Source organism: Ailuropoda melanoleuca, chromosome 3 (assembly GCF_002007445.2).
Source record: "Ailuropoda melanoleuca isolate Jingjing chromosome 3, ASM200744v2, whole genome shotgun sequence".
Lineage (NCBI taxonomy): Eukaryota > Metazoa > Chordata > Mammalia > Carnivora > Ursidae > Ailuropoda > Ailuropoda melanoleuca.
This window is the reverse complement of record NC_048220.1, coordinates 81,833,053-81,860,358: the sequence shown is the minus strand read 5'-3', so window position 1 is coordinate 81,860,358 and position 27,306 is coordinate 81,833,053. Positions and strand designations below refer to the sequence as shown.

The 27,306-nt window shown below is 41.3% G+C and overlaps 1 protein-coding gene across 4 annotated transcripts in view; it reads left to right on the top strand.

The window, feature by feature from the left end:
- The window catches only part of EPB41L4A (erythrocyte membrane protein band 4.1 like 4A), a 237,804-nt gene that overhangs the window by 147,180 nt on the left and 63,318 nt on the right, over positions 1 to 27,306 (top strand). For all 4 annotated transcript variants that reach the window (XM_002919171.4, XM_034656612.1, XM_034656611.1 and 1 more), the window contains exons 10-12: positions 15,301 to 15,392; positions 16,729 to 16,806; positions 21,892 to 22,013. In XM_002919171.4, coding sequence (XP_002919217.1) covers positions 15,301 to 15,392; positions 16,729 to 16,806; positions 21,892 to 22,013 — 292 coding nt within the window. The remainder of the gene's footprint in view (positions 1 to 15,300; positions 15,393 to 16,728; positions 16,807 to 21,891; positions 22,014 to 27,306) is intronic.

The window sequence follows — 27,306 nt, the reverse complement described above, 5'->3', positions numbered from 1 at the left end:
TGGCTTTTAAGAAACTGTGCCCAAAAAGGCAAGGATGTGAAGCTTCCTTTTAATCTGTCTGTGAAAGTAATGGTCCCTTGAAGTGCTACTATTCTAATCCGTGTTTACAGGGTAGATTCGTGAAAATAGGGTGTATGAGAATCCATCCTCGGTCTATTTGGTAGTGACTTTATGTAGACCAAAAACCGAAGCGAATTGTATTGAATCGACTCTCTGATGAGAAGTCTTTTGTAAAAAGGAGATGAGTAAAGCCTGCGTTTCCGCATCTATACGTGGAGACGTGGGAAAGGAACGGGGTTGGCCGCAGGTGCAACGTGGCGTCGGGCAGAGGCCTCCCAGGCAGCAGGTGCTCACACACTGTCTGTGGAGCGATCAGTGAACTGATGGACTGAGATTATGTACTGTCCACCAGAAAACCTCATTTTTCTGGAAAAAAAAATACAATGACCCCTCCCTGAACTGTGACAGACTGCCATTTATTGATAAAATTAAATTGGATTTTGACATGAGTTTTAACTTGTAAGGAGGGGAAATTCCAGATTAAAAAAGAAATGATAGTCCAAACACCTTATAGTTCATAAGTCTATAGTCTACTTCAGCTGCTGATGAGACACATCAGTCTTAAAGGGTGAGCTGTAAGATTGCATTAAAATCATCCGAAACGTAGAACAGCTAGATAGCTAGTAGGGCTACATGGTTTTCTTCCTGTCCTGCCGCTGGTTTCACATAACTTAACGCAAGGAGTAAGGTCTGTTCAGCATGTTGAAAATAATGTTTCGTGTTTTTAATGGGAATATTATAATAAAATAAACAGACTTTTCATGGGAGCATTACTATTATTTATAGTCATTTCCCCTTATCCCTAAGTTATTTTTGTGAACGAGGGCCTTTGTTCAAGTACTTTTGTGCTGCTATTAGTGTGCCTTAAAGTGTCTTCTGCCCCGGGGTAAATATTTGGTAAACTTGCAGCTAACTTGAACTTTCAACTTCTTCGATGTTTCATTATTAGGAGAAAACAAAACAACAAAATTGGTCTTTTTCATGTTACTTTGTAAAAAAGATCTTACTTTTTATCTGAGAGAGACAGAGAGCACAAGTGGGGGGAGGGGCAGAGGGAGAAGCAGACCTCGTGCCGAGTAGAGAGCTGCACGCGGGACTTGATCCCAGGATCCAGGGATCATGACCTGAGCCGAAGGCCAGAAGACGCTTAACCACCTGAGCCGCCCAGGTGTCCTTCATGTTTCTTTTTAATGGCAGTCTCCATGGTGTGACCTCGTTTCCTACACACGGAGAGCTGCCCCAGTCCCTTCTGTGGCTTGTAAAAGGAGTGGGTGTTGGGGGGCTGCCTGAGACGCCGCATGTTCCTGGGTCATTAGCCTGGTGTCATCGATCTCTTGCAAGGTGCTGAACTCAGGCTTGAAACAAAGGGATTCTTTTTTCTTTCTTTTTTTTTTTAAATAAGACATTAATTTATCCAAAGCACTCCATTTCCTGAATGGTCTTGCTTTGCAGTCTGTCTTCTTTCTCCACCAGGGTATCTCTCTGTGAGGCAATGATTTACATAATAGTAGAATTAAGTTGATTATTATGGAGACCTAACTGTAATCATAGATTAAATATAAAAGCCCCCTGAAACCTATCACCTGGACCAGTAATCATAGTCAGCTTGAAAAATGGTTGAAATGCTTATTCTGGTTTTCTGCTCCGCTGGTCCGGTCAGAGAGACTTAACTCAGTCTGCTCAGTGCCTTTGGGGCCAAATTCAGAGATTCAGTTCCCAGAAGAACAGCAACGTCCTACAGATAAAAGATTGTTCTTGGTGTCATGCTATGCCACTAACACTGTCTAGTTCCACTTTTAATAGTAACTGTGTGCAACAAAACACATCAACATACCTGAAAAAATACAAAGAATGTACTAGCATAGAATATTTATCTCTTCCTTTGCACCCACAAGTAACAATCTCTTTCTCAGATAGAACCTTAATGAGTTCAGCGATACATTTTTTTTCCCAGTGATTCATTTTTGAGAGAGCAACAAATAGTTGGCTGCCACTAAAAACTGATTTTGTAAACACTTATTCCTCTGACAGGTTCAGCAGCTAATTATTATAAATACTTTATAGATTATTTAAGCTTCAAAATAGGAATTGTGACTTCAATAATACCTCCCAGAAAATAAAAACTTTTGGTATAAAGGTCTTCGATGATGATTGTAGAAAATCTGGGAAATATACTATAAAGAAGAAAATGAAAATTACTTACTGAAATTCAGAGGTAAAGATTATTATTTTGGTGGCAGTCCCTTTCAGATTTTGCCCTGTTAGCACAAATGTATAATATATGTACATTTGTACACACATGAATACATGTCATCCCTTATGTGGTTCTGTACACAGGTTTTATATTTACTATCATGTCATAAGCATTTCTCCTTTTATTATATTTATTCGCATGTGCCTGCACAGTGTTTGATACTGTGTTTTAGTTTTACATGTTTGACCTTTTTTTTCTTAATTTCGTGGGCCAGTTTTTTCCTCCTGTTGGATCTTATAACTGTTTTCTGCTGGTGGACATGAAAGCTATGGAATTTTATGTTGATCTCAAATCTGGCTGCATTGCTGAATTCTTGTGTGTTAGCCAAGAGTTCTTAATCTGATTCTCATACATTTTTGTAGGTATATAATTATATCATTTGCAAGGAAAAATAATTTATTTTCTCATTTCTGTTATTTATGTTTCACATTTTATAGTGTTGGTCATAATTTATAGATGAGTATTAAGTGACTGAGTAATATAAAGCATCTTTGGTTTCTGATTTTAATCAAAATATCACTATTCCACCACTTATGTGTTACCTCTTGGTTTTAAGGATATGTGTTTATTATGAGGGGTTTAAATTTTTTAAAAGTCTGTTATCAGATGGTTGCTTTTCACTGAATTCCTTGAGAGTGAGCATGGTTACGTCTTCACTCATTGAGCAACTAATGCTTATTTAAGAAATGCAGAGGAGGGGCGCCTGGCTGGCTCAGTCGGGAGAGCCGGCAACTCTTGATCTCGAGGTTGTGAGTTTGAGCCCCATACTGGGTGTAGGGATTACTTAAAATCTTAAGAAATAATAAATCAATAAATAAAAATAAAAAATAAAAAACCCAGACAGAGAGGATAGTGGCTGAGACCAGGGTAACAACATTTCAAGTGCTGAGAAACTGTTGGATTCTGGATTTAGCTACATGGTTTCATGGATGTGGGGAGGTATGAGAGAGAGGAGTCCTGGTGACTTAAAGGTATTTGGCCTGAAAGGCAGGAAGAATGAAGCTGCCATCCAGCGGGGTGAGGAAGGCTTTGAGTAGAGCAGGTTTGGGGAGGAAGATCAAGGTCCCATGTTTAACATGTTGGATTTGAGATCTCTGTTAGACATCTAAGTGGAGACATTTAGTAAGTGGGCTCTATGATTCCAGAGTTTGGGACCAAAGTCTGGGTAGGCTAGTGAGATTTGACAATATTGACACGTCCTGGTATTCAGAGCCATGAATTACGTGAGGTCATTAGGAAAATGAGTACAGATAAGAAGAGGAGGAACCAGAAAAGGAGGCTGAGAAGCAGTAACCAGGGAGGTAGAGAATACTGATTGTATCCACTTTTGCCGACTAAAAATCACGTATTACGTCAAATGATGCTGGTGTGTCAAATCAGAAGAAGACTGAGAATTGGCTGCTGAACTTAGGAATGTAGGAGGTCATCAATAAGACCATTTTCAGCGGATTGAAGAGCGAGCTTTATCTCAGCACTTCCACTCTTAGGTCTGTGCACCCTGGAGAATCGCATGGAGGGTCATGTATCTTTACTGTGAAACTTGAATGCAGGAAATACACTCTAGGGGGCACCTGGGGGACTCAGTCGGTTAAGTGTCTGCCTTTGGCTCAGGTAATAATCTCAGGGGTCCTGGGATCGAGCCCCTTGTCTGGCTCCCTGCTCAGCGGGGAGCCTGCTTCTCCCTCTGCTTGCTGCCCCTCTTGCTTGTGCTCTGTCTCTCTCTGACAAATAAATAAATAAAACATTTAAAAAAAAAGAAAAAGAAAAACACCCTGAGAGGAGTCCATTATTAGGGAATGACCCCCCCATGATGCATGTTAATTAAGAAAAAAGCAAAAGAGGGGATAGGAGGAGTAGAACTTCAAAGGGTAAATGCAGACAACTCTTTTGAGGAGTTTTGGCACCAAGAGGAACAGATGGGAAGATGGCTGTCAGGGGAAGCATGTCAAGAGGTTAGTTTTTTAAGTTGGAAGAAATAGCATATGTATACGCTGACAAGAATGATCTAATATATGATGAACATTTGATGATGTGGTGGTAGGGGAGAGAATTGCTGGAACGATATTCCTTGAGTGGACGACAGGAGCTGGTTTGAGAGGGCGGCCAGGACGGTTCATCTCTGGTTAGCGGGCATGAAGATGGAGGATGGGAATGTGGGAATGTAGATTAGGGTAGGTGGGTAGTTTGCTTATGATTGTTCTGCTTTCTGTTTTGAGGGAACTGGGTATCAAAGTCATTAGCTAAGGCTGGAGTTGAGGAGGAGGTGGTGGGGTCTGAAGGACGCAGAAGGTATGTGGTAGTAATTTTGGAGAGAAAATAGACCAGGCACATGTGGTTTGATGATGTCCTATGATAGGTTGGTAGTACGAAGGGTTCTGAGTTTAAGATGAGCCCACTCATGGTGTGCTTTTCTCCACGTACATGCAGCAGCGCTGGTGCAGACACGAAGCAAATGGAGAGTTGGTTTTGTGAAGAAAATAGTACAAAGAGAAGGGCCAGGGAATCAGGTGAGGCAGGGGAGCCAATTCAGAGGTTTATCATGGAATTGAGACTGGGTAAGGAAGAGAGCAAGAACTATGAAAGAGGGGTGGGGCCTGGGGGGAGGAGGTCCTGGTTGGAGGAGTTGAAAGCTTGTTGGGGGTGGGGAGCTGGAGGGAGTAAGCTGGAGAGAGAAGGCGGTGGCCAGAAAGTTGGGTGCTAGGCATTGAGATCACAGAGGAGCTTCAACTATTGTAAATGGGAAGTTATTGGGCAGGGGTTCTCACCTCCTTCCCCCATCCCACACCCCTGGGACATTCGGCATCATGGAGAGACGGTTTTGGTTGTCACAGTGCCGGACAGGGCACAGAGGCTTCTGGCATCTAGAGGGTAGAGGTTGAATGTGCCGCTGCACATTTTACAGCAGGTCATAAACGGACAGGACACATGTCAGTAGTGCTGAAGCTGAGAGCCCTGCTGTGGGGTTGCAAGCGCTGGAGTGAGTGGCTGAGATTGGGAGGAAGACAGCAGCATTGAGAAGTTCAGGGAACTGAGGTGTCTGGGTGGTGGAGGCATTATTTCTATCTACGTATTGAAATTTCCAGTAATTAAGACATGAGTAGTAATGGAAGGTGTGACTGTGATTGCAGCAGCTTTGGTGTTTGAAGGAGAGGACTTTAAGGATGACAGCCACCAGAGAGATGGCAGGGGATGGAATCTGATGAGATCCCAAGCTGGGAGTTGTAGGGGGGAAAGGAGAGAATGGTCCAAAAGCGGCCTTGGGGAGCAAGCAGGAGTATTCTCCACTTTCAGGCCTGGTGATATGAGGACACTGGGGACAAGAGGCAGAGTGGACTGCAGTTAAGACAGTGTCCTTGGGGGAGAGCGAGGCTTCCCTGGGCACACCAGGGTGAAGGCAGTGTAAGAGTGCAGACTGAGGGGCAAAGGGATTTCATACCCAGATGCCTTGGTTTCATCAACAGGGAGAGTGTGCAGTCCCCAGCAGTAGGCCCAGAGGTTGGCCTAAGGCCCTAGAGATTGGCCCCCTTTTCCTACCAGAGATTGGCATGTACATTTGTTGAATAAATGAAAAAAAAGTGAGGCTGTGATTACTTTTATGTATAATACATCATGAAACTAACCTCAGCCTAAACTTACCCAGTGTGACAGGATGAGGACCCAAAAGGTTCCTGGCAAGTCTGGCCACAAGTAATTAGATCCACTTGGCCAAACTCTTTGAGAAGAGTACACAGGAAGTCCTGGTGGCTGGGAGTTGTCACTGTTGATCACCAAGCCCAGCAGCCCTCGCTCACATAAGCTAGGGGTTCCTGCACATGTGAGTGCAACTATAGATTTAAAAATATTATTTTTGTATGAAAATAATTCCAAATTTACAAAAAGTAGCAAAAATTTAAAACATTGCAAAGAACACAGTCATGTACATTCACCCACTTACATTCACACACTGTTAACATTTCACTGCGTTTCCTTTTTCATTTCTCTGTCTCTCTCCACACACACACACACACGCACACACACACATACACACAATTCTTTCCTGAATGATTTGAGGGTTCTCACGTATTACACGTTTCTAAATACTTCAGTGGGTATTTCCTGAGAATAGGAATGCTCTCTGATAGAACCACAGTACAATTATCAGCTTAACAATTTATGTTGATATAATACTTCTTTCATCTACTTTCTACACTGCAGTTTTGTTGGTTAGCCTAATAATGTCCTTTATAGTGTTTTCCCTCTCTGGCGTAGAATCCAATTAATCTTCTTTAATCTGAAACATTTTTTGTAGCATTTTTGTTTTTTATGGCATCAACTTTTTTTTTTTTTTGGAGAGAGCACGTGCATGCGCTTGAGGTGGGGCGGGTAGGGGAAGAGGGAGAGGAGGAGAGAATCTTAAGCAGTGCCCTCCTTAGGGCATCACATCTGAAGGCACGTGATCACCATCTGATGTCTTTTGGGGTTAGACAAAGTTTGATCACCTAGTCAGGATGTTGACTTGATTTCCACTGAATAGTTATTGGTTTTCTTTTTCCTCCTTCACAGTTAATAAGTAATCTATGGGGAAAACTGTAATTCAATGCAAGTATCTGGCTCCTCTTCAGAATTTCCCTGTAGACTTAGCATTCATTGAGGATTCTTGCCTGATCTGATCTTTTACTATGATGCTCATAAAATGCTGATTTTCTAGCCCTTCCACACCCCTCACGGTCAGCCCTTGGGATTCCACTGTAAGCAGGAGCCACACGTTCTCTTTTATTTATTCTATCAGCATGGAATTACTAATTCCTCCCCGCCCCGCAGTGGTTTATAATACATTACTGTACCTAACTATTTGGGTGCTCATGTTGTCCTAGATGTGGTCAGTGGGAGCTCCTTTTATCTGGCTCCTGTGCCCTTTAACCTAACGCTATCATTTTTTGGGGTCATTTTCTTCCTTTTTGGTACAATGTGCTGTTTCAGGTACATCTTGTACCTACCGTGCACCTACCCTACATCCACCCTGTTATCAGCCATTTCTCCAGTGAACCCTGGTTCTGTTCAGAGGGGAAGAGTGAAGATCTGGGTGTCAGGTATGGCCACTGCTGCTGGGGTGACATTGATTTTTGGCCTTTTCAGTGGACAGAGCTAAGGAGTACACACATGCATGTATATATACATACAAATATAAGTACATAAATATATATGTGTACATATAAACATGCTCATACTCATTGTAGAAATCATGAGTTCACACTGTATCTCCAATTTCCATCCATCTCCACAGCGGTCTTTTCGGCCTTCCCTCATTTCATATTTGTATGTCCTGAGAACCTTGACTTCCAACAACAGGAACACATTTACTTGTTTGCTCAATTCTAAAATATATCTCAAATAGTTTCAGAATTGCTTTGTCTAAACCACTAAAATTAACAATTGTTTGCAGTTCTTTCACTCACGTATCCCATCTTGCCAAGACTGAGGGCATATAGTCAAATACTGTGTTCAGAATGTACTTGGGTTGGCCCTTCCTTCCGGGTTTCCATATTCCTGAGGTTTTGGTATTCATTTGTGATCTGGGTAGGTTTACTTGTTTCAGCCTTAGGTCCCCTTCATATTCTTATTTATTTTATTTTATTTTGTTTTTTGAAGATGTAGATTAACATGCTTCCAAAAGTCAAAACTGTGCAAAAGGCACAGAGAAGTATCACTAATTTCCATATTCGTTCAGTCCTGTTTCCCTGCCCTTCCTTGTGGGTAACCAACGTTAGCGTTTCATGCTTCATCCTTCTTGTGTTTCTGTGTGTACAGATAAGCACATTTAAAACATTTTCTTTCTTACCCAAAAGACAGCACACTGTTATATGGCTCTGTACTTCTTTCACTTTCACCTAGTAATTCCTCCTATAATTCTCCTTACATCAGTCTATCGAGAGCTTTCTCGTTCTTCTCTGTGGCTACATAGGACTCCATGGAGTGTGTGTACTACACTTTACTCGGCCGACCTCTTCTGCTCGGACAGTTTAGGTAGTTTTCAGTAGTTTGCAATGATAAATTTTCCTTCAGGGACTTTGTGCGTATGTATTTTTATATTGTGGAAGGAGTATCTTTGGGGTAGATTCCCAGGAGTGGGATTGCATGGTCAGAGTGTAAGTGCGTATATAGTTTTGTTAGGTATTCCCATATCCCCTCCTCCATCTCGAGTTTTTGTGCCATTTTGCATCTCCACCACCATGTGTGAGTGCACCAGGAACTACGGATGTAATATTCTCCCCCATGCATTCCCAAGTGTGGCTCCGTTAGTAATATTTGGATTCTGAAGCCACGTAACAGCTTGGTTTGGCGTCTCTCAGGTTCGGAGATGGACTGCTAGCCCTGTGGTCAAATAGCATGGTTTAGGTCCAGGTCTCCCACTTACCTAACTCTTGGACAATTCACTGAGCAACATTTAAGGTACATTTCTTTATCTATAAAGTGAGAATGACAGAATCTGCCTTATAGGGTGGTTGTGAGGTTGAAAGCACCTGGTCTGAAGTTGGACTTAAAATAGGCTCCTGATTTATGCGTCTGAATCGGAATTGCCTTGGCCTCATGCCACGCAGAGCTACTGGAGCTTTGCACAGGGAGGGCTCAGGGAGCACCTTGCTCTGGAGCAGCCTCGGCTGGTGAGTAGCTTGTGCCAAGGCAGGAAGGGGGCGCAGGTCCTCCAGGCCACGTGTTTTTCTCTGCTTCGCTTGCTGGCGTGTTTGTTGACTTTCTCTATAATTAAAACTCATAGGCCACGTATTTGGAAAAAACTTTAAAATTCTGCTATGAAACGTTTGTAAATTGAGTATCAGATTCTACCAGAGATGTCTTCATTTTAAGAGGCCTAAATAACATTTGTTATTTAAAAATCTGTAACATTTGTAAACTGGGAAGAAAGATTATCTTGAAAAAAATAAATCTGCTTAAAACAATTATCATATGATCTCACTTATGTGAAATTTAAGAAACAAAACAGAGGAGCATAGGGGAAGGGAGGGTAAAATAAAATAAGACAAAATCAGAGAGGGAGACAAACCATAAGAGGCTCTTAACTCTCCTGGGGGATGGGCATTAAGGGGGGGCGTGTGATGGAATGAGCACTGGGTGTTGTATGCAACTGAGGAATCACTGACGTCTACCTCTGAAACTAATAACACAGTACTGTATGTTAATTAATTGAATTTAAATAAAATTAAATTAAAAAATTAATCTGTAAGTAGAAAAGACAAATGCCAACATTTTCACGAGTGCTGTGGTTTCTCTAAAGAGAAGGTGAGGAAAAGATAGAGTAAAACAACAACAAAAGCCAACTATCTAGATTCCTGGGGTTGCATTCGTGCATTTTTCCTAGTAGGAAGCAGAATAAGCTCAAAATAATAGATTTCAAAGTTTACTGAAACATGATATAAATATTCTCTGATGTTTTGGCTCATGTTTTCTCTTTCTGAATTTTTGGGAGGAAAAGGAAAAAGAGGAGAAGCAACACAATCTAACACATCCTTTCCAGGGCTATAATTTATGTTTCTGTGAGCTAGGAAGAGTTACATGCAATTATTCATCAAGCAATCAATCTATTCAGCTGTAAAAGAGGTAAAAAGGTTTTTCACATTTAGTATATATTTTGGAATATCACCCACACAGCTGACAAAAAGTACTGGACTATTTTTGCTGTTTTTGTTCTTTTATTGTAAAATGTATGCAAGAATGGAAATTAATTTGATTCTCCAGGTGCTCTGCTGAAATGCACAGTGATTTTTAATTCAAACCATATTACATGCATTTCAAAAGGAATTTTTAAAAAGTAACTGGGATGTGTGTGGGGGGGATGTGTGTGTATATGTGTCATGTAATATTTTCTAGTCCAGAGTACTGAGAAGACCCTTCCTTGAAAGGCAGTGCTTTGCTCATCGAAATCAGGGAATAGCAAGTGCCTTGCCAGCTCTTGGGGACTGCCAGAGTGCACCCACACAGAAACAGATCTGAGTGTGTAGTCCCGTGCTCTCCAGTTTGTTTGACCACGGTCAGAGACCATGACCTCTCTGATGCTAGTATTACAGGACACTAATGTTGTAAGAAAGACTCTTTAGGGAACATTACGTAAAGAAAAAGCTTGGGGGTGCCTGGCCAGCTCAGTGGGAGGAGCACACAACTCTTGATCTCAGGGTTGTGAGTTCGAGCCCTAGGTTGGGTGTAGAGATTACTTAAATAAATATAAAAAGAAAAGAAAAAGCCTGAAAGAATGAGATGATATTTTACTCAGTGCCCTTCCCAAATAGGAAGATTGTTAGTTTGTTTTGTGGCAGGGGTCACGGTGAATTCTTTATTGAACTCAGGATGCCTAGAAGAGAGAGCAGTGGCAAACATGGGGACAGTCACTAAAACAGACATTGTGCTCACTTTCTCTCATAGCTCAGCTTTTAAAACCGTAGTCATTTGGTCTCACCATTTATAATGATAGCATTTTTCAAAACACAATTTTGGGATATCTCTTTGGTCTCTATTGTCAGTTCCACCCCTTGCCTGCCTTTGCTTGATCAGAAATTAGGTTATTTCAGTCATTTGCTATCAGCCCTCTGAAGATTTTGTTTCTCTCGCTAGTGTCTAAAGTCAGTTAACAATTGCCAGGTCGATATGAATCTTGTTGAGATTGCATGTTAAAAAGCAAACAAACCCACCGTACTTTAGACTTTTTATTTTTTTTAAAGATTTTGTTTTTTCATTGGAGAGAGAGAGAGAGTGCGTGAGCACGAGCCAGGGGAGAGGCAGAGGGAGAGGGAGAAGCAGACTCCCCGATGATCTGGGATTCTGACTTGGGGCTCGATCCCAGGACCTGGCGACCATGACCTCAGCCGAAGGCAGATGCTTAAGCATCTGAGCCACCCAGGCGCCCCCATACTTTAGACTTGTAATCTTCACGCTTGCTTTTATCCTCTCTTCTGCCTCTGTGGATCACTGATGATCAGAAAACTCTCTGCTGTGGGCCTTTCTGGTATTTAGGTAACGATTTTAGTTTAGGTAATGACTGCATTTTACTATTGTTAGAAGTACTAATCTTTTAAAAATATTTACCTACGCAGCGTACCTGAGGTGACTTCTGTGACCTTGGAGACGGGACAGACATATAATAGGGTTGAGAAGATGTTCACCCATAATTCTAGGGAGCCTGGGGAAGGCAGACTGTCCAGTTGTGGCTGCTTCCCAAGACAGCAGCAGAGGGGGGCGCCTGGGTGGCGCAGTCATTAGGCGTCTGCCTTCGGCTCAGGGCGTGATCCCGGCGTTCTGGGATCGAGCCCCACATCAGGCTCCACCGCTAGGAGCCTGCTTCTTCCTCTCCCACTCCCCCTGCTTGTGTTCCCTCTCTCGCTGGCTGTGTCTCTCTGTCAGATAAATAAATAAAATCTTAAAAAAAAAAAAAAAAGACAGCTGCAGAGGAACCGGTGAAGCAGGGGCTGGCTGTGGCAACAAGCAGCGAGGGCCAGGCTTGGCAGCGAGAATCAGCGGGGCCCAGGTGAGCATGCTGTGTAGCTCTCAGTGGATGTGAGCCCCTCCAGGACCCTGCCAGAAATCTCAGTACACTCCAGAGAATCCAGGCTGAAGTAGACTTATTTCTTGAAGCTTGCAAAGAGAAACAGCCAGCAAAGATGATCCAAGGGAGTTAGGTTGGGAATTCATCGATATGACATAGCTCCTGAAGTCTCACAAATGATAGAACTGGGAGTTTGAGCCAAATTTACCTAGGGCGCCAAGGTGCAGTGAAACCCCCAAATGGTATTCAAGTTTCAGGTGATTTAAACTTGCTCAGTTTGTAAAATAAAAATATTAACTTGTAGTAAAGAAAAGTTTTCAGGGGGCACCTGGGTAGCTTAGTCAGTTGTGTCTGACTCTTGATCTCAGTTTAGGTCTTGATCTCAGGGTTGTGAGTTCAAGCCCCGCATTGAGCTCCATGCTGTGTGTGGAGCCTACTTAAAAAAGATAGAGAGAGAGAAAGAGAGAGAGATTCAGAACATACCTTTTTTTTCCTGGCATGAAATGACAAAAGTTATGAAGGTGTTCGAGTGCTTTTGCCAAAAGCAAGCAGTTGGTGCTTGGATAAAGTATTTTAGCAGTGGGTTGGAATGAACTTCTGAATTCAGTTAAGTATCTACTCACCTTTGTATGAATGAACGGAAAGGTGCTAATTGTCGGTGTCTGTTTGGAAAAGGTTTAGTAGGAGAGAGAGACCTTTGTGATGCCGCATCACTCTCACTCATGCCAGTGGTTACTGTCAGGGGCAAAAATGCATGGAATTTATTCAAAATTCCTGGTTTCTTTTTTACTTATGTTAACCCTCCTTTGAGTATTTGGATTATCCTGCTAAGAATGGGATAAAAACCAGGCAGCTGGTGTTACAGCTCTGTATAAATGGAGAATGCGTTCATACTTGTTATTTGCACATGGCAGAAGTAATTAGGAAGCCCGTGGGAACCTCTTTTGTTCCTTTAATATATTTGTACCCAAGGAAACTTGAGAAATCCAGTTCTGGTTGGATGTTAAATACCTTTTCTCCTTTCATGAAGTGATGGTAGTTAAAAAAAATATATATTGCATATCCTGTGGCTGGGTCTCTATTTGGAAAGAAAAAGAATATAGACGTTTATGTGAAGAATAAAATGAAAACCAGCCCAAGAAAAGTTTGAGGGGATTTACTTTATTTTTAAGATTGAATGCTTTTTGTTTCTCTTCAATTTTTAGAAATCTGGATTATATGCAATTAAATAACTTTTTGAAAATTTGTTTTCGGGTATGCAAATCCCACCTTATTTGTGGATGCTCTTGCTAAAATTTTAGTTCAAGTATCAGTGTCATGGAGTAGTCCTTACCAACCACCATTTCTTGTCAGTGATAATGTCCAGTAGGTCCTGGCCCATGTGGTGCTTTAACTGTTGAAAGGCACACAGGTAGGTGTAGATACTGAGGTAGGTGGTGGCAGGGGGGAGGGGACAGCCTGTCCTGTACTCGCTTTATCTTAATCATTTATCCTGATACAATGCAATCACAAGCAAAATTATTTTAAAATAAATGACCCGTGCATCATATTTTTGGATAATCCAGGGACCTTAAAAACACGTACCTGTTATATAAGAAACTCTTACTAGTGGTTGCCTCTGGGGAAGAGGATTAGGAACAGTGGTGGGAGGGAGATTTTAGTTATCAGTTTGTGTCCATTTTGGTAACTTTTGGCATTTGTACCATAACATGCATATTATATATTAAAAAAAGAAGAGTAAAAGAAAAAAAACCCTCCCCTCTAAGCATTCCCATGTTCTGGCAGGATGCTTGGTTTCCCACCCTGCCCCCAAGGATCTTCTGTGATTTCCTGTGTACCCCCTTCCCCCATTTCTTTTGCTTTTGAGGAAAACCCTTTCTGAATTCATTGACTTTTCTCCCTTATCTCTAATTTTGTAATTCCTACTCCTTTTGTGAAAGTCACTGAAGATTTCTTACCGTGAAATGCAGTCACCTCCTTTCAAACCCTGTTTGACCTTTCCGGGTCACTTGAGACATGTGCTGTCCTCCCAGCCTCTGTGACATCATTGCCTCCTGGTCCTTTCTGACCCCTCTCACTCCATCTTCACAAGCATCCTGGCTGTGATTTTATCTTCCCGCACTTTGTTCTGTCTCCCCAACAATCTCTTTTACGTTCTTGGGTGAAATCATTAGTGTCAGCAGGTAGGGCCTGTCTCTTCAGCTCAGTGCCTGCATGTTTCCTGGCCTTTTTGGGGTGTTCCCCATTCCATGGGCACCTCAAAATCAAAATCGCCTGACCTTGCTGTCATTCCCTTGCCATCCAAATCTCCAATTTTTTCCACTTGCTGTATTTTATTAAGTAGCATTTGCCAAGACAGAAACCTGGGAATTGTCTTAAGTTCCTTTCTCCACTTCATAAGGTTTTGGAATTACTGGCGGCCTTGCTGTAACATGCATATATTGGCTCTTGTCATCATACCCTTTCATCTTACAAATAAACTTCTAAACTGGGCAGCCTCATTCCAGGTGGACTTGGAAGAAATTTCACACATATAAATGTTCTGTCCTTATTAAAAGGTGGGGAGGATCCTTTCAATTACTGCTCTGCATTGCCAGTTTTATGTTTATACATCCATAGAAACCTCATTCTAGGGGCATTTCTGCATTTGAGACTTGAGTTTGCTAATTTTGTCTTCGATAAAAACCAGTAACAGAACTTCACAGAACTTGTGGTTTATTACTTCAGTACTTCGATTGTGTTTGGCTTGGTTTCCTCTTCAGTCGCTTAAAAAAAAAATAGTATCTTCTGCACAATTAGAATGACTATCCATTAAATGTGGATAAGTAACCACAGGATTAAAATAATAGTTGAAATTTAATGTATACCTATTATGTGCTTTAACTTTGGGAAATCATTTATTTATTTTTTTGTGGTCATACCATTTAATTCACCCAGTAACTGGGTACAGAGTGCAGAAGTTCAGAGACATGATTTTGATGTGCTCGGATGACACTGGTGTGGTCACTCGTCACATGGGTCCCTCTTGAGATTCTTTAGTCATCAGTTTAAATGTGGCCTGTATAGTCCTTAAAAATATTCCAGTTAAGAACTGGATTTATGGGCATCTCCTTTTTATTGGGAGTTGATTTCCACACAGTTGGTGGTGTCCTGTTTGCCCATTTGTGATGGAAATGTTTGCAGTCTTTCCATGCCATGCCCCGATCACTCATGGTCGTGGGGTGACAAAGAAGCAGGTGATAAAGGTGACACCACCAAGACTTACATTTTGTAATTTTAATTATTGAAGGTGGTTTTAAGGCAACACTCCAAAAATCGTTACTAGGAGATAATTGGTTTTTGTTTTATGTGTTAGTAATTTCTCTGCTTACTTGAATTTTTGGTAACTAGAAGGGGGCTGTCATCTGAAGAACATTATGGTCAGTAATTCATGTTCTCTCTCTCTTTCTTCTCTCAGTGCAATGAAACCTCATTCTTTTTTGAAGCTCGAAGTAAGACTGCTTGCAAGCATCTTTGGAAGTGTAGTGTGGAACATCATACATTTTTTAGGTATGTTAATGTGAAAGTTTTATGCATGGTTCTAATAAATGAAAATTGATTTGTTTTTATAACAAGAATTCTTCTCTGTCTACAGTAGAAATTTAGAAGTGTTTCTCTTAATTTTTTTTGGTTGCCTAACTTTCTGGATCATATTAACACACACACACACACACACACACACACACTTTCTTTTCTCCTACTACAAGGAAGGGTCGAGGATGTTTATACATACGTGAAGAGTGCAGCTTTGGTATTGGTGGGAATTAAGTGTTCTGTGGACATACTAAATTTGAAATGCCTGTTAGCCATCTAAATAGAGGTGTGGGGTAGGCATTTGGGTGTCCAGGGCCTCTTGGGAAGACCGAGGCTGGCCATGCAAATTTACTAGATAATTAAGGCGAAGGGGACTGGATGAAGTCGTCTGTGGCAAAAGTGAGGAAAGAGAAGCAGCACTTAGAGAGCAGTAAGAGCCAATGAAGGGGTATAGGAACGAGTAAACAGTAGAGCGTATGGGAAAATGGGAAATAGGGAGGAAAATGTCCTGGTGGATAAGAAGCTGGCAACTGCATTGCATGCTCCTCGGAGGTCAAGTAAGAAGAGGATAAAGAATAGACCATTGGGTTGTGGCAACACTTTTTGTTTCACATCCTTATGGTGTAAAGATAAAACAAAATCCTATCAGGTAATATATTAAGCTTTATTTTTTGCTTTTAAATTCAAAGCTAGATTAATTCTTCCCCTAATTGCTATTTGATGTGCATGGAGCACTTCTCCCAAATAGCATGATGTTGGAAAAGTATTCTTATGCACTGACCAATGTCCTTTATAGAGTTTATATTAGGTGAGGGTTGTGGCCCAGCAGGTCTGAGACATCGCCTCTAGGCCAGTGGGGCCTGGGCCAAGGAGCTGCACATGGAGGGGGTCTGTCTGTTGAAGGCACCCTGGAATGGGAAGTCCCGGAATATAAAGAAAAGTGAAACCCCACATCAGATCTACCATGAAAACCATGGCATGGGTAAATCAACATAGTGACAAACTTTTTAAGTAGAAAAAGTAAGTTGATTCACAACTAAAACTTCTAAGGGCAATGATATATATAATAGTTTGCAGAAAGTAGGAGCATTCTGATGTTGTACTTATGTAAAATCCTAGAGAGTGGTTTTATTTCAAATTTTAGCTTAAAATAACTGATAATTATTTCCTGCCAATATGTAGAATAAATGAAATATTTCTACTAGCTGTGAAACAGTGCTGCACTGTATTTTCTACATAGCTTTTGCTCAAGTGTTGTATAAGTATCTGTATTTATGAATCCTTATCTAATTTTCTCTTAAATATTTATTAGAATGCCAGAAAATGAATCAAATTCATTGTCAAGAAAACTCAGCAAGTTTGGATCCATGAGTTATAAGCACCGGTATAGGTAAGTGGCCTTTTTTCCTTGGGGAAGGTTGCGTGTGTATGAATAAATAAATATTGAGTTCAGTTGTCCACAGACATGCACATTAAAGTTTATGACTTAAATTTTTTTTTATTTTCTACAGTGCCCATAAATTTCAATAACGTAACAGTTCATTAAAACTTTCTTGACAGGGGCACCTGGGTGGTGTAGTCACTCAGGCGTCCTAACTCGATTTCGGCTCCGGTCAGATCTCAGGGTCATGAGATCGAGCCCCTCTTTGGGCTCCACGCTGGTTGTGGAACGTGCTTAGGATTCTCTTGCTCCCTCTCCCTCTGCACCTTCCCCACTCCCCCCTCTCTCTGTTTCCCCTATCTCTAGAAAACAGAAAAAACAAAAAAACTTGTCAAAAACAACCTTTCAGGTTTAAGTTTAGGGCGTTTAGAATGTAGTAAAGCTTATTATCTTCAGACGTTCATTTCGATAGTTATCACTTCATTTTTAATTATGTTGTGATTATGAAACAAAGTAGAAATCCCGAATTATAGCTGCCTGGTGTTCTTAGGACGTTCAGTTGACCCCCTGTTGTAACACAATGTGTACTTTATATTGTGGATGGAATCATGTTCCCTGTTGCATAAAGCCTGCATGTAGTAATGCTGTAATTATATCTCAACTTCACTGAGCAGTTACTATGTGCCAAGTATTGTGCTAAATGTTTTCCATTTATTGCTTCTTGAGTCACTGCAGTCTTCTTAACATTATCCTCCTTAATATGTGAGGGAAGTAAGGTTCAGAGAGGCTAAGTCACCCTTCAAGGTAGCCCAGCCTGGAAGCAGGAAATGGGGTGGGGTGTCCCCTTCCTGGCAGTCTAACTCCTGAACCCTTGCTTTTGGGCATTAGGCAAATGTGAGCATGTTGTAGGAAAAGGCTGATTGGGTCTTTTTAAAAAACGAGCATTAAAAATGGGAACCTTCTATGTTGTGAAAAAGAATTTTTTGTGTTTCAATTCATTCTGTTAAGTAGAGAGCCTGCGATGTGCAAGGCAAGGTATTAGGTGCCCAGAGACATGAAGAATCTGGTCTAACCACTTCTGTCTCCAAAAGCTACAGCATTATTCGGGCAGGGAAGCAGGTCCCAGGCCCTGTAAAAGCCAGGTAGGGTGCAGAGATGCGCTCAGGAAGTAGGACACTGTTCTACCAGTTCCACTGGAGACATCACTAAATGAAATGCTTACCTAGGAGACTTAAAAATAAAACCGAGTCAGGCGTTGGCAGGACAGTGGTATGCCAGATTTTAACTCCTCTTTTTTAACCCACTTTTTTTTGGTCCTGAATTTGAAACCAGAGATAATCAATAAAAGAGTGATTAATAGTAAATGCTCAGTGCATATTATTCACTTGGATGCTTGCTCATTTGATGACTTAAAAACTAATAGTTATAACTATTATAGATGTTCTTGGTATTTGTACGAAAGTATTCATTAATACCTAAAAATTTAACCTTCGGGTCATTAAGGTTCTTCCCTAGAGAGTGCTGTAATTATCAGGAATTTAAGGAAAGAGTATTTACTTTTATATTGAGAAGAAAAGCTCATAGTCAGTATTTGGGCAGTTTGGGGTATAAAACATTTTGAGGGTTATCAAAAGAATGTGTAAATCTATCTCCTCGTCACTGAAATGAAGCTAGTGAAAAGGCATCTGTCCGTGTTCATGCTATTAAAATTGTAATTATGCTGTTTAACATATGCCATAGTTGGTTTCCACAAATTTACCCACACCTGATTTCTCAAATTTATTGAAATGCAAATGTTGTGGCTACTGGGAATTATTATTAGAAAGTTATTGGATTTTGCATATTAAATATAATTTCTTCCGAGAAAGTAATTAAAGGTAACCTTTGCAGAATTGGAGGTTCTGCTAAATCTGTTCTAATTTTGTGGTTGGTATTAACTCCCTAGTCTTAATGAAACCCAAATCTCCGTGTCTGTATGTAGGAAGTATTAACATTACACCATCCCTGGAAGAAAGATGTTTCAGCTCACTGCCCAGAGCTAGGCTCATGCAGAGGTGGGTCTCTGACTGCTGGGTGGTCGCCAGCTCGTGGACTGTTAATTGTTGAAAGACAAAAGCAACCAGCCTTTAACAAATATCATATGCTTACTCCTTTCTTGAAACATTCTGGAGAAACCGTGGAATAAAAGCAGAGCTCTGGAAACACGGGCAGCCCCCTCCTTTACCCGGCAGGCCTTCAGAGCATGGGGGATAAAGAACAGCATGACAAGTGGCTGTGGTGTGTGTGAATGTGGGTGTCTGCGTGTTTTGTATGTATAATTGTGTATGTATTTATAGTGGTGCGTGTGTGATGGAGGAAGACAGAGTTCTAGTCTTTACACTCTTTCCTGCATCTTGGGGCTTGCAGAATGCCAAAAAGATTCCAACATCCTTTAGAAAAATGAATTATTAAGAAGGAAAAAATTGGATGTTTTTAGTGATCTGTGACTGCCAGTCCTTTCAAAAATCCAAAAATTTTGAGCTGAAATCAAAAATTGAATTCTTTTGTTGTTGTTTTATTATCAGATAGCAATAATTTGAAATAGGTACTGATTAAATATTTTGTTATATACTGAAAACTCTTTCTTTGATCCCCTCAAAAACTAATTTTGCCTTCACCTGTTAAATTTGTAGGTGACTCCTGGTTAGAATGGATGAATGAGTTGTATAGAATTTATACTCCAGAAGTGAGAATTAGGCCTGAGAACCCCGCCCCCCTGGGGACCCAGGTGACCTTCTTATAGGACTGAAATCATAAGAGCTTTCCACATTTAAGTGTGGGAGAGACCACACTCTCACGAGGACCTCTTTTGTGTCAGGTGCTTTAAATGTGTTACTCTATTTAATCTGTGCAATGACCTGCCAAGGGAAGCATCGTATCCTCATTAATACAGATGAGAAATTTGAGCCTCCCACCCCCTAATAAAGTAACTGAACTAAAGACCCTGACCAGTAAGTGGCAAAGCTGAGATTTGAACCCAGGTGTCTTTACACTTGTTCCCTCCCCCTTACCCCACTGATTGCCCGTTGTGCCCTCCCTCGGGGCTGGAGGGCTGCGGGCAGTGTAGCCCAGCCTGCAAGCAGAGTGCGTGTGCCCGAGTGTGAGGAGGCGGGGCAGTGGGCGATTGTGGGGAAAAGCTCTTTCCTGTCACTACGGAGAGCTAGTGGACAATGTGTAGGAACTCACACTTGACACTGTAAATCTCTGTTTTCATCACATACTTTCTGCCACAAGGAAATAGTAAGAATGCTGTACATGAGTATTTCTGCTCGGAAAGAGACTGCCTAAGTAGAAATACATTGTTAGCGAGGAAAATGAGGCTCCGGGAGATTGGAAAAAGAATCTGCGCAAGACCACACAGTGGTAGCAGAGCTGTGTTTAAAGCAGGGCTTCTCGCTTCAAACCAGACGGCTCCGTGTTCTGCCCTTTCTCCCATGCCGCCAGGGTGGGCCACGACTAGCTGCAGGTCAGAAGGCTTGCTCCGGTCCAGAGCCCTGTACAGGCGGGGGCAGATCAGTTTACGTTTCGGAACCGTGGTTTTATTAATTTTGTAATATGATTTTCTTATTTCTCCTCTATTCCTGAGAGAGAAACCATGAAGAAAAATTGAATGATAAAGTAAAATCTCATTATAAAATGCCACCGTGGCCCACATATTGGGTTATATTTTTAGGGCAAATATTTCTTCCTCTCTGCACACAGTACCCAAGTCTTCCTGATAGCAGAGAAAGTCTGTTGTAAGTAGCTCGTATCTTTATACCTCAAACCATTTATAATAATGGAATTTTGCTCTTTATATGGAATTTTTTTTTTTTTTTAGCTTTTCAGGAGAGAGCTGTTGCTACTTGTGTTACCTTTTGTGCTACCTTTTTAAAAAAGGTTAAATTTCAAGTGAAAGAAAATCTGTCACAGGTTTTCTCCCCTCCCTTCTGCCTGGTTCCCGTGAACTATTGAACACACTCATGGATAGAACCTGCCATCTAAATTCCCGTGGTAGCTCATACCAAGTGGTGTCTCCAATTAGCCTGGTGAGGAGTCACTTTTATGAGTATATCAAGCATCTTTTTATTTCTAATAAAGGTAATTGGGGGTAGTCGCTAGGGGAAACTTTCACAGAAAGCACGTAGGAGGTGAATTTTGCTTTCCGAGCCTCATCTCTTTTGGGGGAGAGATTGACTAATATTTATCCTGTAAACATAGGCGGAATAAGATTTGGGCCATTAAAAGTACATTTTCCTCCCATACGTGGCTCTTTTTGTGATGAATCAAACTAAACATACAGAAATGCATTTTTCCTGTACCTGAATTATATTTTCCTGTGAAAGTCAGGGTCATTCATTGGCTCAAATTCTTAGCAGCTGTGGAATAATTTTTCAGTAAGACGAATGTTCACTGAAATCCAGCAAACAGAATTGTACAATTCCTCGAAAAGATGACTTGAAAGTTAGTCCATTCCCAGGGAGAGCTCACGTCCTTGCATTCTGACTCTTTAGAGAAGCCACGCTTTGCCTGGGCTTTTAGGCTGGCTCTGGATCTTCCTGGATACTTGATCTGGTGCAGGTGAGGTGAGCATAATACAGGGTGCATTGTGCCACAGCAGGATTCAGGGTAAAATCATACCAAGTGGTCCTGTGGGGGTATGCTCAAAACTTGCTGTGTAAGTACAACCCAGAGACGTGTTGATTCGTGTAGACTCGTTGCTATTGTTTACTGTAGCTCAGTGTGATTTATTATCTGGTTGTAGTGCTGGAAAACCATCGGCATCCTCTATTTCTAGCTCATCATTCTACTTAAATCTAAACCTAACTCCTTTAATAAATTTCTCCCTGTTTCTCCCTCTGAAATTCAGTCATCCTCCTGTCTAACCTAAGGCTCTCCTATTAGCCCTTGGTTAATATTGCAGTGAGAACCCACTGAAAACCCTTATGTACTCATGGCCGTGTGAGTCTGTGCTTTTTTCCCTCTCTATACTTTGTAGATATTCTGAGTGAGCAGTGGTTTAATTTTGTGGCTGTGTAGTTGTATCTGTGCTAACCAAAATGTTGCTTTTCCAAGTGGCAGGACAGCATTGCAAATGAGTCGAGATCTTTCTATTCAGCTTCCTCGGCCAGATCAGAACGTGGCCAGAAGTCGAAGCAAGACTTACCCAAAGAGAATAACACAGACACAACCAGCTGGTAAGTCACTGATGAAACTGCATTTCCTTTTAGGGTGGTGGTGTAAGATATGCCCAGGTGGTGACGATAGCCGTGTAGTTTTCTTTTATTGTTAACCGTAGAATGTTTAATTTGACCCTGAAAATGTCCAAGCAATTAGACATTACTAATAAGCAGACCAGTAGTAGTCAACGTGAATCACCATACTGTGCTTAATGATTATATTTTCTCTTTGAAGAGATTAAATAAAATCCGAACTGAGTAATCTCTTAGTTTGATGTATCTGAGATTAGAACTGAAACACTTAGCAAAAGTTCTTTTAAAAAAAAGCAACACTTTCAGTTGAATTTTTGTTATTGTTGGTCTTTTATTGTGAAATACATGTGTAGAAAAGTGATTACGATGTACTTACATACGTGAGTGTGTATGTGCACCTGCACATACACACAGAAACTTTAACGTAACCTACAGCCCCGAAGTCCTTCCTATTGGCCTGATCATATCTTCACCATCTCCTCCCTCATCAACCAGAGAAAATCCCCTTCTGACTTTGTGGTCATTATTTCCTTAATTTTTGTTATAATTTTAATACTGTGCAGCCTTCCCTGAAAAAACAAGTTTATTTTGCCTGTTTGTAACATTATTATGAATGAATCATGATGTGTATTGTTTCTGTTTTGCTTCTATCAATGCTACATGTAGTGTATACTAGAGTGCATTCATTTTTCTTGCTGTGAGTATGCCATGTTATGATCATTTCTTTATCCATTCTCCTATTGATGGACATCTGGGTTACTCAGATTTTTTGTTTTAAATGAAGACTACTTCTGTAATAAAACCACCAATCAGTTTTAATTCATGTTCAGTGCTCAGAACTCAACAGAATTGCACTGTAAAGTGACATTACTGAGTTTGATTAATGGCTTACTTACAGATCCCCCTTGTCTAATACATTCCATGGACTTTTTTTTTTTTTTAAAGATTTTATTTATGAGAGAGAGTGCGAGAGAGCGGGGGGGGGAGTGGGTAGGGAGGGGAAGAGTAGAGGAAGAGGGACAAGCAGACTCCATGCTGAGCATGGAGCCTGATGTGGGGCTGGATCCCACAACCCTGAAATCATGACCTGAGCTAAAACCAAGAGTCAGACACTTAACCGACTGAGCCACCCAGGTGCCCCTGGATTTTTCTCATATGCTGTCTCACTTGAGCCTTCCAATAACCCTGTGAGATAGGGCAAGGCAAAGAGTATGTTCCCATTTTACAGATGAGGAGACATGATTCCAGCAGCTAGACAGGGGTTGGGGTGGGGCTGGGATAAGAACCTAGGTCTCCTAGTTTTTGTTTTACCCTATTGTGGGAAGGGAGTGAAATTTTTAATAACAATAATTTCTATCTGAACATTGCAAGACAATTGACATAGCATTATGACATCCATTGTTCCATTTAATCCTTAGGCCAAGTCTATGAGGAAAGTGTTTTGCTCTGCTGCTCCTGGCTGTGAGAATGTCACCTGACTTACTGTTTCAAAGTCAAATTAAATCTAACTGTAGGTCTCTCCCTCTCACTGAGCTAGGAGGAAATTAAATTCTTTCTGTTGGTTCTGCAGTGGCAAGAATAAGACATGATTTGCAATAGGTTACTTTGTCACATAAGTATTATCATTATCTCTTTTCGGCTGATGAGGAAACTAAGATTTAAAAAGGCAATTTGTCCAAGATTATATAATAAATAGGTGGTTTAGGATTAAAATTCTAGCCTTAATATTTAATATCTTTATCTTAATTTTTTTGTATTTATCTTTGTATATGAGCAGTCTTAAATCTCATTTGGATCAAATACAGTGTGGTGTAATTAATAATCAAACTTTCAAATCCTATGCTGTTTCTGAATTGCCATGCCTCATGAAATTATCGAGGCCAACTGAATATATCAAAGCATTCCTTCCTTCAAATTAACATTTCCTCCTGTTCGAGATGTGAGAGTCACACATACTTTTTATACAAACCTACTCAGGTTGCTCCTTTTCTTCAAATGTGCTCTTATAAAGATATTTGCCTCTGTAATAGTTTATGTACACGTGGGTGTGTGGCTCTCCTTGGAAGCCCAAATACTAGAAGCTGATTAATTTAGGGATAGGAATTTTTGGTTTTGTTTCTCTCTCTCTCTTTTAAGATTTATTCATTTGAGAGAGGGAGGGAGAGAGCATGAGCAGGAGGGATAGAGGGAGAGGGAGAGAAAATCCCAAGCGGACTCCATGCTGAGTGCAGAGCCTGACCCAGAGCTCCATCTCATGACCCTGAGATTATGACCTGAGAGGAAATCAAGGTCCGGGTGCCCCATGTTTCTGTTTTTCTCTTCTCTTATGCAGAGAGCAGCCCAGGGATGGCACTGAACCCTCACACCCCCACTGCGCACCCCTCTTGTGTTGTAGTGGAACACAGTCTCTCTCTGGTGGGACGAGGCTGTGGCTAACGTACCACCCAGGTTTCTCAAGGGCGGCCTCGCAGCGTCTGGGAAATCTTGTTAAAACGCAGCATGTTGTGGGGCGCCTGGGTGGCTCAGTCTGTTGAGCCTCCGACTCTTGATTTCAGCTGGAACCTTGACGTCAGGGTTGTGAGTTCAGGCCCCACATTGGGCTCCGCACTGGGCATGGAGCTTACTTAAAAAAAAAAGTGCAGCATGTTATGCATTTATTATCATAAAAGCCTGGCTGGCTCAGTTGGTAGAACATGCAACTCTTGATCTCAGGGTCGTGAGTTCAAGCCCCACGTTGGGTGTATAGTTTACATAAAAATACATACATGTATGTGTCTGCATATAGATATATATATGTAGACACACACATACACGGTTGTTTTAAGAAAAGTTAGGAAACTTAGAACCTTTCCTCTCAAAAGAAAATAATTTTTCATCTTCAATTCCATTCTCCTAGTACTTAACACTTTATTATATAGCCTTCTAGTTGTTTGTATATCTTTTCTGCAAAAGTGATATGATAATCTTTTATAAGCGCTTTTCTTATTTTATATATATATATATATATATATATAAAATAATGTATCATGGATATATTCTAATAAGTTTTGAAAAGTTCTTAGCACCATTTTAAGATCTATGTAATTTTCTGCCACACAGTTGTATAGACATGACATAACTTATTCAACCAGTCTTTAGTTCTTGGATGTTTAAGCTGCTTGAAATTTTGAAGACTATAAATATAACTAAAATGAATCTCCTTGTAGTGATAGCTTTAAGCATTCATGCTAATTTACTATATATATTTTAAACAATAGTGTATTTTTATCATTTTTAATCTAAAAAGGATTAAACAATGCTGTGTTTAGAAACTAAGACTTTGCTATGTACACATTTCACCTTGATTTTGAGTTACTTTTAGCCTGACTTGTCAAGGCTGGGTTCCACAAAACTGATGTGTTCTGGGATCCAGAGATGGCCCTCCCTTTGACAGTGTGATTGTCCTGGGTCAGGAAGGACAACCTAGCCAATGGTGAGGTGTTACAGGTGCTGTCACACACGTAGGAAGGATGTGGTTGAGGCAGGAATTAACATTTTTCTCTTTTTCGGATCTTCTGTTTTCTTTTTCCTCTAATTCAAATGTACTCTGCTTTGAGGCTCCATTGAACCCAGCTGGGGGTGACCCAGTCTCAGCCATGCCCTGCTCCTAAGGTCATGGTGGGGTTCAGACTTAGAGCAGAATATTTGAAGAGGGTCTTCTTGTCTTCACTTAAATTAGTCACTGCTGTGCTCCTTGTCCCAGCCCTCCAGGCCCCAAGAAGGTGGGCGGTTCTGTGTGAAGCTGGGCTGGGATGTGTGTGAGAGGGAAGGGTCTTTGGTAAGCCTGAAAGCCCACTGTGCTTAGGGTCAAGCCTGACTACGGAGACTGCACTGCACTGCCAGTCCTCCTTGAAGGTTCCGCTGCCTGGGGGAAGGGAAGGATGCTTGAGGGAGTGGCCTGTGGGTCACTAGGTTGCTGTAGCCCCCTGGCCTCTGTTTCCTTCTCTGCCACTATAGGCAGTTCCTTCAGCCCTGTCCCTTCTTCCTCCCACACTCCCAGCTCCCACAGCGGCCTTCCTCAGAAGCTCCCTGTTCCTGAGACTCATTCATGGGTAGCTGGGCAAAAAAGGAGCAATAGCTCTTGTGTTTTTTTTTTTAATTACTGTTTACTGACCAAAGGGAGCAAAAATATTACTTTACTGAATAACGCTGCCACAGTTACTTACCTTTTCATTTAAAAATTTTGACAATTAAAGTGGCAGAAAGCTGATATTGAGACATAGAAAAAGTTAATTCAGTTGTACTGTGTTTGACAAAAATGGAGTTACGGTTTAAATAGAAGATAGATTTTTTTTTTAACTCTAAACAGGCCAGCTATTAATTTTCATAGATTAGATTCTGCTGATATTCTCCCTAAGACAATATCTTAGAGCAGCAGTTTCAGGAGTTACAGGCATAAATTCTCATCTCATTTAACATTTATATATAATGAAAACCAAACGTTATAAGAGGCCTTTGTTATTTGTTGTTATAACATTGATGGTGCATGATTTGTGACTGTAGGAGACATTCTTAAGTTAAAATAATTCAGTCTAACTTAGCGACTACTCCCCTTAACTTGCATCTCAGTTGTCTGCAAATTTAGAACACTTTTTTTTTTTTTAACCTCTCAATCACGAATAATAAATTCCCTGGTAGCAAAAAAGCCATTGTGTTTAGAATCCGCTAAGACTAGGCCTTGGCACCTCCAGGAGGAAGTGCATTCCAGAGTCAAGAGCCCTGCACCCAGCCTGCCTCTGCCCCACCCGAGGAGTCTGCGCCTTGGCCGGCAGCCAGAGGATTCCTGCAGATCTGCGCGGCCTCAGAGGGAGCTTGGGGGTGAGGCAGGAGGCAGAGGGCAGGAAGGAAAAGCGCATATTTGTACAGCCCTTTCTCTGACAAGGCTTTGGCCTCCCAGCACAGCCCTCACATAGGGGGGTTCCTGTCAGAAGAGAATCACTGTCAGTAGGCAGTGCAGACAGCATATTTGGCTATAATCCATAATTAGCTGTAAGAAAAGTATGGGGTGAAGCCATTTGCAGTGGATAAACAATGCTGTGATTGTCTGAGGCAGCGTTTTAGGTTCTTAACGATACCGCACTGACGAACAGAGAAATAAATTGTTGCAGTGCAGTCTTCGAACAACTGAATAGCAAGATCCGCTGACATTTTGGCATTCCCACTCAGCATCTGTGGAAAACACTGCAAACACGATGCCCGGGGGGCTGACGAAAATGACTTCTGAGCGGGGCTGGTTTGT